Source organism: Dipodomys ordii, unplaced genomic scaffold (assembly GCF_000151885.1).
Source record: "Dipodomys ordii isolate 6190 unplaced genomic scaffold, Dord_2.0 Scaffold35, whole genome shotgun sequence".
Classification (NCBI taxonomy): domain Eukaryota; kingdom Metazoa; phylum Chordata; class Mammalia; order Rodentia; family Heteromyidae; genus Dipodomys; species Dipodomys ordii.
Genome location: NW_012267251.1, coordinates 613,066 through 631,839, shown reverse-complemented (window position 1 = coordinate 631,839; position 18,774 = coordinate 613,066). Strand labels below are relative to the sequence as shown.

The window sequence follows — 18,774 nt, the reverse complement described above, 5'->3', positions numbered from 1 at the left end:
ATCAAAAGTGGGGTAGAATGGTTCAGTGCGAGTGGGGTAGAATGGTTCAGTGCGAGGAAGGGAAGGGAAGCTCAGGCAAGCTCTCGGAAAACATACTGAAAACAGGAACCATTTGAGTCAGAATCTCTTCGATTTTCATTTTCCAGATTGTTCCCCATCCCTGGGAGTGCCCTCCTTTCCTTCTAACTGCAGGGCTGTCCCAGAGAAGTCTCCCTCCCTCCCACAGCATCAGCTGCCACCTCTGCAGAGCCGACTCCTCAGAAATGACCACCCATCACTCAGACCCACACTCAGGCCCAGGCCCACACTGCTGCTCCATACCTGCAGGCCAACCACGCTATCCTCCACCAAATACAGAGACACAGCCAGGAAACCTGGCAGAACTGGCTAAGGGGCTGAGCATTTTAAAAGGCAGGAAAGTGAAAAGGCCCAAGAGTCTCTAAGACCAGCCTGGCAACAGTGAGACCTCTGTCCCTTAAAAAAATAAAAGTGAAGGAGAGAGAAGGATCCAAGATAAGACAAGGATGTCTTTAAGACTGAGGGAATGAAGATACCAGTACCAAAAGTAAAAAAGTTATAGAGAATAAGTTACACGTAGGAAGTCTGTTTGAGATGTTACAAGGACAAGAGAAGGTCAGATGATCGGGCTTGAGCACATGTCTGGTTTATTTGGGAAGAGAAGAGGTTCCACTTTGCAGTGGAGTTCAAGTCTCAGTTCTACATGGAGTTCTTCTGCTCTTGCTTCTTTGGGCTAGCCAGTGATTATTTCTGTCACATGTATGATGTGCCAACTGTTTATTGTTTATTGTTTTAAGTGGTAAGTCACTTAAGATCTATTACTGTAGGGGAAAATAATTTTTTAACATTTAATTTGGGTGTTTTAAGCAATTAAGTTATAAGGATTTCTTCCCATGTGCTGTTTAGTTGTATAAGTAAAACTGCACACAAACGCACATGCATGGCCAGGCATCAGTGGCTCATGCCTGTAATCTTTTTTTTTTTTGGGGGGGGGGTCTGGTCATGGGGCCCGAACTCTGGCCTGGGCACTGTCCCTCAGCTCTTCAGCTCAAGGCTAGCGCTCTACCACTTGAGTCACAGCGCCACTTCCGGCTTTTTTCTTTTTGCTTATGTGGAGCTGAGGAATCGAACCCAGGGCCTCAGGCATGCAAGGCAAGCGCTCTACCACTGAGCCACCTTCCCAGCCCCTCATGCCTGTAATCTTATCTACTAGGTGGCTAAGATCTGAAGATCATGGTTGGAAGCCATCCTAGGTGGAAAAGTCCATGAGATTCCTATCTCCAATTAACCAGCAAAAAGCCTGAAGTGGAGCTGTATCTCAAGTGGTGGAGCAATAGCCTTGAGCAAAAAAGCTCAAGGTCTGCCGGAGTCTGCCTGCAACCAAAGGGAATCCTGAATTAGGGGGCGAGGATGCGGAAAAATAAAGACATAAGACAAAGGATGGGTTCGGGAGGTCTGCAGCTCAAGACTGCAGCACCATTCATTTTTAACTTTCCCTAATGTATACTAATAAGTCAAGAGGTAACATAAGGTTACAATAGTCCAGAAAAACAAATAAAATTTCAGTAAAAACAGAGTGCAGTAAAAACAGGACAAGGCCAACTGGTAGAAAGTAAAACAAACTCTGCAGACATAGCAAAGCAATCCCGGGCACCTGGTGTTTTTTAAGTAAGCCAGTTCCTTGTACATGCCTTCAAGTAGCACCAGAGTTAAGATGACCTTTAAACTTTACAGTCTGCTCCCAACAAAGGTCAGTGCTCAGGCCCTGAGTCTAAGCCCTAGGACTAGAACCCACATATGCGCACGCACGCGCGCACACACGCACGCACATACACACACACACCACACACACACACACACACAGCCACACACGCACACACACACACACACACACACAGCCATGTGTCCCAACTTCTGATGTTTCACCTTTTTTTTCCAGAGATGAAGAATTTTCTGTGAGTTCAGTCCTGGCCTCTGATGTGATTCATGCAAGCCGAAAAGATGTACCCTGTATATTTAGGGTAAGTGTATGTTATAATTTGAGAACTTAAATTGGTTTTGGCTTGGTTTTGTTTTTCTGTGGTACTGGTATTTGAACTCAGGTCCTTGTAGTAGGTAGATGCTCTGTTGCTTGAGCCATGGCCCTAGCCCCTTTTTTGTTCTGGTTATTTTTGAGAGAGATCTCCCTTTTTGCCTGGACTGTGATTATCTTATTTGCACTTCCCACCATAACTAGTCTGGCAGGTGTGTTCTGACATGCCAGCCTTTTTGTTGAGGTGAGAGGCTTATGAACTTTTTCCTCTAGGCTGTACTGGAACTTGGGGTCCTTTGGATCTCAACCTCTCCTACATAAGTAGGCTGACAAATTTGTCACATTTGACAGAGATCATTTGCGATGGAGTCCTGAAACTTTCTGCCCAGGCTGGTCTTAAATCACCATCTTCCTAATCTCTGTCTCCTCTGAGTAGGTAGCACTGCAGGTGTGACTAGCTGAATTATTTTGTTTGTAAGAATATGTTTTGAAACTGGGCACTGGTGGCTCACATCTATAATCCTAACTACTCAGGAGGCTGAGATCTGAGGATTGTGGTTCAAAGCCAGCCCGGGCGGGAAAGTCCATGAGACTCTTATCTCCAATAAACCACTAGAAAACTGGAAGTGGTGGTGTGGCTCAAGTGATAGAGCACTCGCCTTGAGCTGAAGAGCTCAGGGACAGTGCCCAGGCCTAGAGTTCAAGCCCCATGACCGACCGAAAAAAAAGAATATGTTTTGCTTCTCCAGATAAATCATCAATGTACTGGGAATAAAACAGATCTTACGGGGCTAGGAAGGTGGCTCAGTGGTAGAGTGCTCGCCTTGCATGCCTGAGGCCCTGGGTTTGATTCCTGAGCACCACATAAGCAAAAAGAAAAAAGCTGGAAGTGGCACTGTGGCTCAAGTGGTAGAGCGCTAGCCTTGAGCTGAAGAGCTGAGGGACAGCGCCCAGGCCCAGAGTTCAGGCCCCACGACCGGACCCAAAAAAAAAAAACAGATGTTACATTCCTTTATGTATTCCATATCCCCTAGTACTTGAGTATATAGAAAGTTAGTGCTAAGTTTAAGTTAGGAAATGCAAGTAGAAAGTGTGAATATGTGACTTCTAAAGTGTATTTTGCTGTTAGCTCATATTTTTGAATCCCAGTTTAGTTTTCAGATAAGTACTCCTTTGAGGACAATTGGATAAATGTGAAGTTTTTCGAGTTTAAAAAAAAGTTTCTGTAAACTCATTTTAAAAATTGTGATCCTGCTATTTTGCTTTGTAACAACTATTTCAAGACTTAGTAGCTCAGGGCAAGAGTGCTTTTGCATTCTTCACCAGTCTGCTGGTTGGCTGCCCAATTACTGAGGTGTGGGCTGAGGTCACACCTGTGGCTGCGTTCAGTTCATTTGGGACTAGAAAATCCAAATGACTGTACTCTTTAATCTGCTGTCTTGGTGTCAGCTGGGAGACCTCCCTCAGTTTTCTTTTGTGGACCCTCTCTGTGGTCTCTTAACTATCTGAAAGTCTGACTGGCTCCTTCAAGAGAGCTAAAATAGCTTCCAGGCTTTGTAAGAACTAGGCCCAAACATGTCCCTTAGGTAGTGTGTTGATCAAAGGAAATCATAAGATTTAAGGGGAGGAGAAATAGACCCACTTCTTGATAAGAGTGGAATTGTGGACAGGCTGTTCACCTAAATGTAATTTTGGCATGGTGAGTTAAGACAGAAGAGATTTTTTTCAGCTTCTCTGTTTTTCTGCCTGCCCTGATTACTATTTGTCTACTCATCTTCTGTTGAAGGAAATTCAAAGAGTAAACCTGAGGTTCATCTCAGTTCTCATACTATTAATCTCTCCCCTCCCTCCACATCCAGGAGGGAGGGGAACCATGTGGTTTGTTTCTGAGGCTTGACAGAGACTTCCGATGTAAATTTTAAAGCTGTTCTGATTGTGACTACTCCTTAATGATAGTGGGAGCTATTGTTGTAAAGGAACAAAGTAAATATATCTGAGCATTCCTGACCACTGCACAGTGTGGGACTCCATGTTCTACGCACTCTTGAGGAAATTCTTCACCAGTATCCCCTTTTCTCATACATTAGATGAGAATGTAAGACAGCAGTTCCTATCTGATGAAGACATGAAGGGAGTTAGATGAATAAACACTTCAAAAAGTGCTGAGGGGCTGGGAAGGTGGCTCAGTGGTAGAGCGCTTGCCTTGCATGCCTGAGGCCCTGGGTTCGATTCCTCAGCTCCACATAAGCAAAAAGAAAAAAGCCGGAAGTGGCGCTGTGACTCAAGTGGTAGAGCGCTAGCCTTGAGCTGAAGAGCTGAGGGACAGCGCCCAGGCCCAGAGTTCAGGCCCCCCAACCAGACCCCAAAAAAAAAAGAAAGAAAAGTGCTGAGAGGTCATACTGGCGCTTAGTAGTTGTAAAGAGTATGTGTAATTTCTTAGGATTGTGTTCTGGTGCTAATGTAGTGTTCTTATTATAATTGGAAAACTAAAACAACACTAATGTTTTGAATGGTATCTCTTTTTGCCTTGTCATGAAAACTAGGGAATGGCTGAAGGTATCATTGAATGAATGCACATTGTTTTGGTGATGCTAAACCACTTGGATAACCGAACTAGCACTCAGGATCTGTTTTCTAACACCATGAATGTTGAATTGTTGCAGGTCACAGCTTCCCAGCTCTCAGCATCTAACAACAAATGTTCCATCCTGCTGCTGGCAGATAGTGAGAATGAGAAGAGCAAGTGGGTGGGAGTGCTCAGTGAATTGCACAAGATTTTGAAGAAAAATAAATTCAGAGACCGCTCTGTCTATGTTCCCAAAGAGGCATATGACAGCACACTCCCCCTCATCAAAACAACCCAGGCTGCTGCAATCATAGGTGGGAATTTAGAACATTTCTCATACCGTCATAATGGTTCACTGATCCTCCTTATGAATTGGAACTGCCTCTGTCTAGGAGTCCCTCTGGTCTGACAGATGCCTGGTGCATTCCAGACTTCGGTACATGTTCATTCTGTGTCCCTGTTTAGCAGCAAACAGTTACAAGTATATTTTCTTCTGAGAAAGCAACTGAGCTAAAACTAATTAATTAACCTATTTAAATATTTCCTACTTATATGAACTAGAACACATTAATTTGTTAGAGTGTAAGTTTCATCTGTCACACATAAATACTGAGTACCTTGCCCAGGTTTTCAAGAAGCTTGAAAAGCATGACACACACACAGGCACGCACGCACGCACGCGCAGCACAGTGAAGTGGCATTTAAAATGCTCGCATTAGTAAATTGTGGCTTCAGCACACAGAGGTTTAAGTTCTGACATCCAGTTCTTTGTTACTGGTCAATCAGTACTGAGAAGTTTAGTGAGTGCTATTCAAAGCCTTTGGCTATCTTTCCCTCTGCAAGCAGCACAAGGAAATGGACTTGGGGCACTAGCAAGTGGGGCTTCTAAGTTCTTAATCAGTTACTTAGGAAACATTTACTGCTTTTGATATGTATTGGAATCCTGGGGCTTACACTCAGGGCCTGGTTGCTGGCCTTGAGCTTTTTTGTCCCAGGCTTGTGCACTTGAGATATAGCTCCATTTTCTTCTTTTTGGTGGTTAATTTGAGGTAAGTTTCATGGACTTTCATGTCCAGACTGGCTTCAAATCAAAATCCTTAGATCTCAGCTTCCTGAGTAGGTAGCATTATAGATGTGAGCCACTGGTGCCTGACAATAGATTTTTTTTAATAATTGTTGTGTTTGAAAAGGCCTGACATGTTTATCACTTTAATCTGAAAGGTAACTTAATAGTGTAAGCTGTTAGATTTTTTTTGTTGTTTTTTGTTTTTTTGGTCGGTCATAGGGCTTGAACTCTGGGCTTGGGCGCTCAAAGTGAGTGCTCTACCACTTGAGCCACAGCGCCACTTCCTGTTTTCTGGTGGTTTATTGGAGATAAGAGTCTCATGGACTTTCATGCCTGGGCTGGCTTTGAACCGTGATCCTCAGATCTCAGCCTCCTGAGTAGCTAGGATTATAGGCGAGAGCCACCAGAGCCTGGCTATTTTTTAAATTTTTATTCTTCCACCAAATTTTCTTATTTGGTTTATTCTGCTGACTTTATGTGATTTTTTTATCTATTAAATATGTTTCCATCTTGTGTCCTACACAGATCATGAAAGAATAGCTTTGGGAAATGAAGAAGGGTTATTTGTTGTTCATGTCACCAAAGATGGTAAGAAAAAATCCAATTATGGTAGAGCGATTTTAAGTCATGTTAGAAAATTCTTGAGATTAAGTTAAAGAGCAGGATTTTGTGTGAGTCATTCTATAACTGAAATGTTCTGGGCATAATTTGATTGCTAAATCAAGTGTTTTTTTAAAAAAAACTATAAAATAACCTAAGTTCTAAAACTTTTAACTGTATCATCTACTCGTGCATTTTAATTTACCATGTTGCTATGTGACTCAGATTGCATTTCTGCATTTTTAATCAGTTATTCAGTAAACGTTTCTTTTGAAATGTGCTCGTGCACATACACACGTGCATGTACTCATGCCTACTCTAGGGCTTATACTCAGGGCTTGGGTGCTGTCCCTGAGCTTTTTTCACCCAAGGCTAGTACACTCGTGTGCACTAAAATACAAATAAAATACAACCTGATTTTCCCATTGTTTCATAAGTATGTAACAGCTATTAAAATAGGTTACATTTGTTTGAAATTCCCTCCTAGAGAGAAATTAGATGGTGAATGAAATAAAGAGGAAAGCAATTTAGTTTAGTATTCATGAATAAAGTATTCTGAGTTCTATCTTTCTTTCAGGTTAGATTATGAGAAAAAATGTCACTTAAATCTGGCTAGTTTGTTAGCCATAGAAACGCTTCAGGAGCCCCAAGTGAAGTTCCCTAGAATTTAGTGCCAGGAAACATGTTTTCCTGGAAGATCTGACATACTCCTGCTCAAGAACGCTGCCTTAGCCTTCCAGCGGTCAGTGCTAAATGAATGCCTACAGCCAGTGAGGGAAATGCTCTCTTTGTCCTCTTGATTTCTAGTTTTTTCTTCTATGAATGTCTGTGTGTGTTTATTGTAAGTGCATGCATGTCCTTTTGTCTAAAATTGAAGCACCTCAGCGGATAACCACTTTGAAACCATTTTGCCTTTGATTTGTTATTTCTGTGTGTAGAAATTATTAGAGTTGGTGACAATAAGAAGATTCATCAGATTGAACTCATTCCAAACGAGCAGCTTGTTGCTGTGATCTCAGGACGAAATCGTCATGTGCGGCTCTTTCCTATGTCGGCTTTGGATGGGCGAGAGACAGATTTTTATAAGCTGGCAGAAACTAAAGGGTGTCAGACTATAACTGCTGGAAGAGTGCGCCATGGGGCTCTGACATGCCTCTGTGTGGCCATGAAAAGGCAGGTCCTCTGCTATGAGCTGTCTCAGAGCAAGACACGCCACAGAAAGTTTAAGGAACTTCAAGTTCCATATACTGTCCAGTGGATGGCAGTCTTCAGTGAACAACTCTGTGTGGGATTCCAGTCAGGATTTCTCAGATATCCTTTGAATGGAGACGGAGGGCCCTGCAGTCTGCTTCATTCAAATGACCACACACTGTCATTTCTAACACACCAGCCAATGGATGCTCTCTGCGCGGTTGAGATCTCCAGTAAAGAATACCTGCTGTGTTTTAACAGCATTGGGATATACACCGACTGCCAGGGGCGGAGATCCCGACAGCAGGAGTTGATGTGGCCCGCAAATCCTTCCTCGTGTTGTAAGATTCTTGCTTTCTTTAACAACTGTTTTTATAAACTGTTATTATAAAGGTGATGTGCAGAGGTGGTTACAGTCATATAAGTCAGGTAGAGAGTACGTTTGTTTTGTTTTGTTTTGGGGGGGGTTAAGTCAGTCGTGGGGCTTGAACTCTGGGCCTCGGTGCTGTCCCTCAGCTCTTCAGCTCAAGACCAGCGCTCTACCACTTGAGCCACAGCGCCAATTCTGGTTTTCTAGTAGTTAATTAGAGAAAAGAGTCTCATGGACTTTCCTGCCCAGGCTGGCTCTGAACCATGATCCTCAGATCTCGGCCTCCTGAGTAGCCAGGATTACAGGCGTGAGCCACCAGCACCCCACTTACTTTTTAAACAATGACATCCCTTCCTTGCTCTCTCCCAGGAGATTCTTTATCTTTGCTCTTCCTTCCTTTTTTCTTCTACTTCAAGTAAATGTAGTCATTGAACTTCATGTGGGTGGTGCTGTCCCTGAGCTTTTTTTTTCCTCATAGCTGGTGCACTACTACTTGAGCCACCCCTTCACTTCCAGCTTTGGGTGTTAATTGGAGATTAGAGTTTTACAGTCCTTTCTGCCCAAACTGGATTCAAACTACAGTCCTCAGATCTCAGCCTCCTGAGTAGCTAGGATTACAGGCGTGAGCCACTGGAACCTGGCCAACATGGTGTGTCAATTCTTCCTTTATGAATTATATTCTATTTTCTTCAAAAATGTTTGGATTTCTGGGTGCTAGGGGCTCACTCCTGTTAATTCTATCTACTCAGGCGGCTGAGATCTGAGGATCACAATTCAGAGCCAGCCTGAGCAGGAAAGCCCTGTGAGCCTCTTACCTCCAATTAAGTACCATAAAGTCAGAATATGGCTCATGTGATAGAGTGCTACCATTGAGCAAAAAGCTCAGGGACAGTACCCACGTCCTGAGTTCAAGCTCCAGGATTAGCATACAAGGAAAAAATGTTTTGATATTCTTATATGATAAAGATAAGATTTGGGTGAGATTCCACTCTACATTTACATAGAATAGACCTTTCAAAATGCTTCAATCTTCAAGATTCACATAACCACCAGGCTCCTCCTCATTTGCCCTTCCTAGGTTACAACGCACCCTATCTCTCAGTATACAGTGAAAATGCAGTCGATATCTTTGATGTCAACTCCATGGAATGGATTCAGACTCTTCCTCTCAAAAAGGTGATGTTAAAGTCTGACTAAACTGGTTGATTTTATGATATGAAGCTCAATGTGACACTATTTTTATTGCACTATTACCACATACTCGGACACACAGAAATAAACATATATGGTCTGATTGCTATGATGAGTAACTGGAATTTAGCCCACAACATAAAATGTCAGTGTCATCTTCTAAGATGTATTGAGGGAGAACATGATTAGTATTCATTGTACCCTTTGCACATGATAGTATATACTGTTTATTCCTGAATAGACAGATTTTACAAACCAGGAAAGTAATCAGACTTAGAATAAAAACTATTTAGGGGTTTAATTATTTAAAAATAGAGGTTTCACATATGCAAATACATATTTTCCCTTACTGTTTCCATACATAAAGAAAATTTTTGCACATGTAGAACTGCTATTTTGAAAAACTGGAATGTACTCAAATACATATGGTCTATGAGCCCCCATGTCCTTACTGAGGGGTAGCTTAGAGAAGCAGGTAAAATAAAATAGCCAGATTCATACTCCAAAATGTGGGCAGTCTTAAACCATGGCAGCAGTGATAACAGCTCTCAAATGTAGTCACCCTTTAAAACTACTGAAATAGGGTCTGCTTTGTAAATCTGGGCTGGCTATAGCCATCTTTCTGTTTAACTCTTCATATAATTTTTGTAATATATGTGAGAGAATACATGACGTTAGTGTAACATAATAAACGGGCCACTTGTGATCTCACCTCCTTCCCTGAGACCAGAACATTACCACTGTCACTACAGCTTCTGTGTCTTCTCTCCATCCACCCTGTCTCACCCCACAGAAAATCACCATCCTGTTTATTATCCTGTTCCTTTCCTTACAATTTACAGGCTCTGCATTTCTCAGTATTTCTAAGCAATGTTACCTAGTTTGGGTTGGCTTGCCATTTATTAAAATATTATAATGTGCTATCACTTGATGACTTAACTCTATTTGCTCCCTGTGTTAATACAGTTCCCATGAATAGCTCCAAGTGGTGCATTTTCAGTATTATAAACAGCTTGTGTGGTGACTGTTCCTGTCTATTCATCCTCTGATTGGTGTACGCTGAGTTAATCATAGTTTATAAGCTTGTGACCACTGTCACCCGTATGCTGGTAGAGGTGTGAAGACAGTTTTTTTAGTTTTTTCTCTTTAACTTATTTTTTAACTTATTTCTATGGTAAAGGTGATCTACAGAGGAGTTATCGTTACCTATGCAGTAATGAGAAGGGCTTCCTGACAGCATGTAACTGGGGTGGAGGTGGTGGGACTCGCTGAACTCAGTTGTTCAGCTCTGTGCAGTCATGTCATATTTTTCCTTAGTGCCACCCCATCAAAAGCAGAGACGCATTCTCATCAGATCTAGCCCACAGTTTTGTAGGTAGTGACAGCAAGACTTGTATCATCCAAGTATCAGTTTGTGTGAGACCAGTAAACTGTGTGGCTAGGAATATTTTCTATTTGTTCATCATCCATACTTTTTCTTACAAAATGCCTGGTCATTTTCTACATTCATTTTTCCTTTTAAATGAAATGCCTGGTCATGTTGTTGGCTCATATTTTGTGTTGGGTTTGCCATGTTTTTCTCATTGGAGTCATTTATAGAGTGTGGATATTAATAACAGATGAGGTAAATCTGTGGCATCTCTGTTCATGTTTATGACAGATTTTCCTGAATAGAAGTTGTTAAATTTACTGAGTTAAATGTACTTTCCCTTTTCTTTTTTGGGGGGTGGGGGCGGGAGAGGGGTCCGGTCATGGGGCCTGAACTCTGGGCCTGGGCGCTGTCCCTCAGCTCTTCAGCTCAAGGCTAGCGCTCTACCACCTGAGCCACTTCCGGCTTTTTTTTTTTTTTTTTTTGCTTATGTGGTGCTGAGGAATCAAACTCAGGGCCTCATGCATACAAAGCAAGCACTCTACCACTGAGCCACCTTCTCAGCCCATACTTTTCCTTTTGTTTACATTTGTCCTTTTTATTCCTTTCTATGGAATTTTTCTACCTCGAAGTCATAAAGGTTCAACCTTCCTTTGTGTTCCTTCAAGTCTGCTGTGCTGCCACCAGGCATAAATGTGTCAAAATGTATTGTTTCCTCCATAATAGAAATATGCCTATTCCATGTCCATCTTTAATAGATTCAGAATTGATTTCCTGCATGTTATATGAGGGAGGGTTCCGTTTTCTTGGTTCATATAGTCAGCTGTTCCCTTACCATTTCCTGGTGGTGCTTTTCCATGTCATCTCCGTCATTTGTGGACATGTTGTATTTCATGACAAGAACTCATTAAGGCAGATGTGTTGATAGCTTCTTAATATAATTATTGGTCACTAATGACTTTTACAGGATAAATTTAAGAGCCAAGTGTCAGTGGCTCATATCTGCAATCCTAGCTAGTCAGGAGGCTAAGATCTGAGGATCACAGTTCAAAGCCAGCCTGGGCAGTAAAATCTATGAGACTCCAATTAACTACCAAAAAAGCTAAAAGTGAAACCACTAGACTTGAGCAGAAGAGCTCATGGATAGCACTCAGGCCTGAGTTCAAGCCCCAGAACCAACAGGTGCACACACATATATACACATACAGATGAATTTAAGATTTTAATATAGCCAGGCACTGGTGGCTTCATGCCTATAATCCTAGCTAATCAAGAGGCTGAGATCTGTGGATCATGGTTCAGAGCCAACCCAGAGGAAAGTCTGTGAGACTAATACCAATTAATCACCAAAAAACCCCAAAAGCAAAACAGAAAAAAAAAAAAAAACAATTAGAAGTGAAAGTGTGGCTCAAAATGGTAGAGCCCTAGTCTTGAGCACAAAAGCTCAGGGATAGCATCCAGACCCTGAATTCAAGCCCCAGGACTGGCAAAACAAAAGAAACAGATTTAAGTATATTCCTATTGAATTTTATTTATTTGCCCAGGGTATTCTTTCTTTAAAATGCTACTCAAAGTTTACTTGCTCATGTTAGAGTATCTCTTCTTAAGCAAAATTATCATTACCTCTGTTGAGGTTTTTCTGAGAAGACTGTATTTATTGTTTTGTGTTGGTTTTAGGACTTGAACTCAGAGCCTGGGCACTGTCACTGAGCTTTTTGCTCAAGGCTAGTGCTCTGCCACTTTGGTGTAGATAAGAGTCTCACAGACTTTCCTGCCCAGAATAGCTTCAAACCTACTATCCTCCGATCTCAGTTTCCTCAGTCGCTAGGATTACAGGTGTGATCACCATCATTCAGTGTGAGAACTATATTTTGAAACGAATGAAAGGTCTTCATAGAAAGGTCTTAATAGTATGTACTCAATAGGCCAGATGATTTAAGTTTTGTTGAAATACTAATTTCATTTTTTATTATTTTAGGTTCGACCACTAAATAGTGAAGGATCTTTAAATCTTTTAGGATTGGAGACAATAAGATTAATATATTTCAAAAATAAGATGGCAGGTAAGAAAATACTTAACATCTATAGGATAGCTTCAATGAACATATCTCAGCCCAAGGTGATGTGATATTAAGTGGCAGAGTCCAAATTTAAACTCTAGTATATCTTAGGCTAGAGTCTGTGTACTTGATCACAAGAAAACTCTCTTAAAATATTAAGGTAAGTATTGGGTAGAAGTGGTTCTAAAGCAAAATATTTGAATCCAACATGCCTTTATCATTTTTCTCTGAAGTACCTTGGTAAGTACAGAAGGTAAAGTTGATTATACCTTTTGTACTTCCAAACCTGTAGAACCTCATCAAAATTAAGGACACTTAAACGGATTTTGCACCCAGAGTGGTTTTGGGGGTTTTTTTTGTTTCTTTTTTGTCAGTTGTGGGGCTTGAACCCTGGGCCTGGACACTGTCCCTGAGTTCTTCAGCTCAAGGCTAGTTCTTTTGAGCCATAGCACCATTTCCAGTTCTCTGGTGATTAATTGGAGAGTCTCACAGACCTTCCTACCCAGGCTGGCTTTGAACCGCAGTCCTCAGATCTCAGCCTCCTGAATAGCTAGGATTATAGGCATGAGCTACTGGTGCCTAGTTTGCACCCAGAGTTTTGGTTGGGGACCTCAGGAGTCTGTTTTCTGCCAGTGCTGGTATGGGAAGAAGCAGAAAAAGGAAAATTGCAGACATGCCCCAAGTGAGGCGGGGACCCTGGACGGGCCATATGGAATTCAACATGTTTGCTCTCAGCATAACCAGAACAGTTAAAAATCTCACTTCTGTACATAATAAAGCTGTTTTTGTGTCATAGCAACAAATCTGCCTAACAGATATGTTTATATATTTATGATTTCACATTCTCATCTCCTTTACAATATCTGCCTTTTAGTACTTGCTGGAGAAATGACTGTTCAGCCTGGTGTTTTTAGCCTTCTACCCATAGTGCTTATGTCAGCTTCTCACTGTTCAAAACTTGTGAAGCTGGCGCTAGTGGTTCATGCCTGTGATCCTAACTGCGCAGGGGCTGTTCTCTAGCGCTTCGGGATAGGGCCAAGGCCCTGAGTGCAAACCCCAGGACTGGAAAAAAACAAAACCCTTTTTCCTTGTCTTATAATGGCATCCCTGGTCATGTCATATACATACAGTTGTCTGTTTCTTCTCAGACTGTCTTTGCAAACTCAGAGTCCTTGGGTGACAACTATTTAATTCTAGATATAAAAACTGCAATAGGACTAGTTAGTCCATGGTGACAAGGGGTATACTATTAAATACCTCTCAGATTACAAGAGAAAAAATAGTGACAGATTCTTACTCTTTTTAGTTTCTGGCACATAGCTCAGGCTGCATTAGAACTCACTCTATAGCCTCTGACTCTTCTTCCTTCTGCCTCCACCTCCCAAGTTTTTTTCAGGTGTATACTACCACATTTGACTTTAGTTTGTTTTGTGTTGTTGTTGTTGCTGTTAATTGGGATGGGGTGGCAGTACTGGGACTTTGAACCCTAGCTTCAAGTTCTTGTTTGTGGTTTAATCTTCATGGCTGGCACTGTCACTGAGCCATACATACAGTTACAGCTTTTGGCTGGTTAATCAGAGATAAGACTCTCATGGATTTATGTGCCCAGGCTGAATTCAAACCTTGATTCTCAGATTTCAGCTTTCAATGTAGCTAGGATTACAGGCATGAGCCACTGGAGCCTGTCTGTAATCTTATGTATTCAGGAGGCTGATATATAAGGATGGAAGTTCAAAGTTAACTTGGGCAGTCTATAAGATACTTACCTACAGTTAAGCACCAAAAAGCTGGAAGTGGAGCTGTGGTTTAAGTGGTAGAAGCACCAGCATTGAGCAAAACAAAAAAGAGACAATGTAAATGTATTTTGTTAGCTGTGCTTAATTTCTGCATGTCCTATTGAAAAATCGTTGCTCATGTGCTGTGATTACATGCATGACTTGCAGAGCTCAGAAATGCACATGTCCAGCAGTGTCATGGAATTTAATGGATAAAAAACATTTAAGCAGCATCATTATTCTCTTTTTCCAAACAGAAGGGGATGAACTTGTAGTTCCTGAAACATCAGACAATAGTCGGAAACAAATGGTCAGGAATATCAACAACAAACGGCGTTACTCCTTCCGTGTCCCTGAGGAGGAGCGGGTGCAGCAGAGGAGGTACATCCATCTGAACTTGTGCTCGCTGGCCAGCTGTGTGCCATCGCTGTTCTAAGTCTGTCTGGTGGCAATGCCATAGAAGATCTGTCATTCATCTGTGGTAGCAAAACTCCAGAGCTGGCGGTGTGGCTGGTGGTGAAGTGTTTTCCTAGCAAGTGTGAGGCCCATGGTTTCAAGTTCAGAGAGCACACGGAGCGAAGTACCATGCTCTGATTTATTTCTGTATATATGTGGATTAATCTGAATGGAATGTGTACCTTTGTTCAATATAAATATAATCATATCTGTATATAGTAAACTTGTATATGCTTAAGAAATTCAGATTATTCTGTTCATAAGTAAATAAATGTGTATATAATACTTGCCTACATATAAAAGATTTCTAAAGTGTTTTATCAGTTATTTTTAAAAGGTACACATGAGAGGGTCAGACTATCTGTGTATTTACAAGGGTTTTTTGATACCTTTTCAGAGGATAGGTCCCTGCCATGCACAGTGGCTCAAGCCTGGTGATTCTAGCTACTTAGGTGGGGATTGGGAGATGGAGTTCAAGACCAACCCAGACACAAAAAAATTTCACAAGACTCATCCAGTGGCTGGGTGCAGTGGTAGGCACCTGTCATCCCCAGCAGCACAGGACAGTGCAGTGGGAGGATCACAGACCTGCTGGCCTGGCCAAAGAAATAGTACCTTACCTTGAAAACAGCCAGTGCAGAAAGGGCTGGAAGAGCACCTGCCTAGCATACTTGAGGCCCTGAGTTCAGTCCTTAGTATCAACAACAACAAAAAACAAACCAACAGACAAAACCCTGACCCTCTCAGGCTAGAGTACTGTACTTGCCTAGGATGCCCAGGGTTCTGGGTTTGATCACCAGTTCTGAATAAAATAGTTTAAAAGACCCTCTCTCAGCCAGATGCCAGGGGCTCACACCTGTAAGCTTAGCTACTTAGGAGACTCAGATCACAGCCAGCGCAGGCAGGAAATTTTGTGAGGCTTTTATGTCTTAATTAATCACCAAAAAGCTGGAGGTGGAGCTGTGGATCAAGTAGTGCAGCACTAGCCTTGAGTAAAAAATCGAAAGACAACTCCCAGGCCCTGAGTTCAAAGCCCGGTACTGGGACACACACATTAATAAAAAGACCCTCTCATTTTTCTCATCCTAAATTGTAAGATGTTTTCATTTAAAGTTAAAACCAAAACATTTTGAGAAATTGAATTGACTATATTCTGTTATCCTAATCATGTCCTTAACACTATTTAACCTATATTTATATCAAGATGAAGTATATTCAGCGTTTTTTCTTAAGTTATTTAGACTGAAAAATGTCTAAACAGGTGTTCTACCTTACAGGGAGATGCTACGAGATCCAGAGATGAGAAATAAATTAATCTCTAACCCGACTAACTTTAACCACATAGCACACATGGGTCCTGGAGATGGAATACAGATCCTAAAAGACCTGCCCATGGTAAGAGGGAAAAAGAGTGAGTGTGCAGATGAATGGGGTGAGAAGTAGGTGGGAGGGGGGAACGCTGATATGCACAGATGTGGGCTTTAGTGTGTATATGCAAACTTCACAGGATGTATTAGTTTAATAAGGAGAGATTTCCCTCAGAGGGTCACAGTATGCCCATAAGATGTATGATGACATACCTAATGAGAAAAACTAAATTTAGACTTCCGTTACAAACCTAACCAATAGCTTCCCAGCCCCGGAGATTCCTCCCACACCTACATCAGGTTCCCTATTGAGATAGCTCCAAAGCCTAATGGTGGAAGAAATATCAGAACTTGGTTACCAAATCCCTTGGAAGTTTACTAATACACATACATACTTGGCCTTCCCACCACCACCACCCACCCATGCTGAAATCCACCTGGTCATTAATAGTCACACTGCTCAACTAATCAGAATTAAATCTTTTTTCCTTTGGCCATTTACAAACATATTATCTTGTCAGTGACCTATTAAAAGTACAACACAGGAAACTGTCATGTTGTGTGGCATGAAATTGTGTCCTCAGACCCGTTAGCATTACAGGCACCAGTGGTAATTCAGTTACCCAGACTCTGCTAGCTCATAAAATACTTCAGTGTCACACACATCTAGCACAGTGCTAAAACTTATGACCATTTTGGTCAGTAGAAACAACAGCTAAGCTTTGCACAAAATTTTAAGTTGAATTAATATTTTCTGGCAATTTGTGAATCTTAACCCAAATCTCTTTCTAAGGAAATCTGTCTTAAATTAACCACATTACATAGCTATTGTAAAAGAATAACCAAGAGAGGAAAAAAAGTAATACAATTGGATAAGCAATTCAATTTACCATAAAAATTAACATATCAAGGAGCTGGGAATGTGGCTTGGTGGTAGAGTGTTTGCCTAGCAAGAGTACTAGGCATGAAGCCCTGGGTTCCAATTCCTCAGCACCACATACACAGAAGAAGTGGCACTGTGGCTCAAGTGGCAGAGTGCTAGACTTTAGCAAAAAGAAGCTCGGGGATGGAAGTGGCACTGTGGCTCAGCGGTAGAGCGCTCGCCTTGAGCTGAAGAGCACAGGGACAGCGCCCAGACCCAGAGTTCAAGCCCTACGACCAACAAAAAAAAAAGCTGAGGGACAGTGCTCATGCCCTGAGTTCAGGCCCCACGACTGCAAAACAAAAACAAAATTAATATATCCAGGGAGCTTTGTATTTATTTCATGGGAAGAAAAATGAAATATACATGTATCTGTACACACTCACTCAATATTTGTATTAATAATCCCTCCTTTATGAGATTACAGTCTTTTGCAAAAATCACTCCCTCTTGGAATGAGAATGTTGACTAGCTGTGCTTAATAAATGTTAATAAAATCATACAAGAGCCAGATTAGAGCCAACCTTCCTATAATAAAATCAAGTAAGTTTAAGATTGACCACATGAAATACTCAAACTGTCCTATCCTATTTTAAAGCTACAATATTGTTTAGCTTTACCCAGACTGGGAACTCAGATTCTCCCCATTGTTTTCCCATCTTTGGTGCTTTCTTCGTGTCCTCAGACTGCTTTTCTTTCGTCTCAGAAGTAAAAGTAACGGCATCATGGAGCCCAGAGCCTCTGGGTTTTGTTTTTCCTTATGGAAGTTACAATGTCATACACAAAACACCTTAATGGTTTTTTTATTTAGACAGCTGAAGTATGAATGTATTGATAGATTATATTTGGATAATTTTAAACTTTTAGAAATCCCATTTGTAAATAGTGTTTTTCACAAATGACACCTAGATAACATTATGGGGGATAGAGAGACCCAAATTTCAGACACATGCATATATTGCACAAGAATACATCAGCAAATAAAAACTGTTGCAAGAGTTAACAAAGTTTTAATAGATTTATCTTTTACCGCCCCCCCCATTTTGGACATACTGGGGAGTGAACAGGGACTCCCTACTCTCTGGCACATACCCATAGTCCCTTTATTCTTATTTTGTTTTTGAGATGGGGTCTTGCTACCTTTGCCCGGGCTGGCCTCAAATTTGTGATCCTCCTCGAATCTCCATCTCCCATGTAGCTGGGACAAAGGTCATGCACCACCAGCTACTTTTGTTTCATTTTTGTACACAGGAAAGACTATTTCTCATACTGTATTTTCCAACAGAGTAATAAGAATTACAGAAGATTTTTGTAGTAATTCTATAAACTATAATTATAGTATTTTCCTCAAGGTGAAATTGTTTGAATATTCAGTATGTGGCATTCTGACATCAGGAGAAAAGTAGTTTTACTACTGTTACAAATAAGAAATTTTACAGGAAAGTCCTTCCCTCAGCCTTACTCTTTTCTCTCACCCTTCCACCACTTGAAGTACTTGAAGTACAAGAAATCTGTTTCATTTCTGTTTTACAGAACTTTTACTACTAAGCAAAACAAGGTTAGACAGCATATGCCAACAGCTGCCGAGACCTCCTCGGCCAGCTGCAGATTCCAACCAGATTTCCTGGTTAGTGGTGGCTATCACCTGACTTAATTAACTATCACCACTATCCCAAGTCACTCTGTCCTAGCAATTCGAGCCAGTTGGGAAAATCCCTCAATTCCATTCTGTGGGGGGGGGTATGTCTCTCTGTATCTCTCTCTGTACCCCCCTCTCTCTTTCTCTCTCTC

At 41.5% G+C, this 18,774-nt stretch overlaps 1 protein-coding gene across 3 annotated transcripts in view; it reads left to right on the top strand.

Moving 5' to 3' along the window:
* Cdc42bpa (CDC42 binding protein kinase alpha (DMPK-like)) overlaps nt 1-18,774 on the top strand; it is a 213,420-nt gene that overhangs the window by 182,491 nt on the left and 12,155 nt on the right. For all 3 annotated transcript variants that reach the window (XM_013017417.1, XM_013017416.1, XM_013017419.1), the window contains 8 exons: nt 1,958-2,039; nt 4,714-4,930; nt 6,208-6,270; nt 7,221-7,814; nt 8,922-9,019; nt 12,382-12,466; nt 14,496-14,619; nt 15,972-16,089. In XM_013017417.1, coding sequence (XP_012872871.1) covers nt 1,958-2,039; nt 4,714-4,930; nt 6,208-6,270; nt 7,221-7,814; nt 8,922-9,019; nt 12,382-12,466; nt 14,496-14,619; nt 15,972-16,089 — 1,381 coding nt within the window. The remainder of the gene's footprint in view (nt 1-1,957; nt 2,040-4,713; nt 4,931-6,207; nt 6,271-7,220; nt 7,815-8,921; nt 9,020-12,381; nt 12,467-14,495; nt 14,620-15,971; nt 16,090-18,774) is intronic.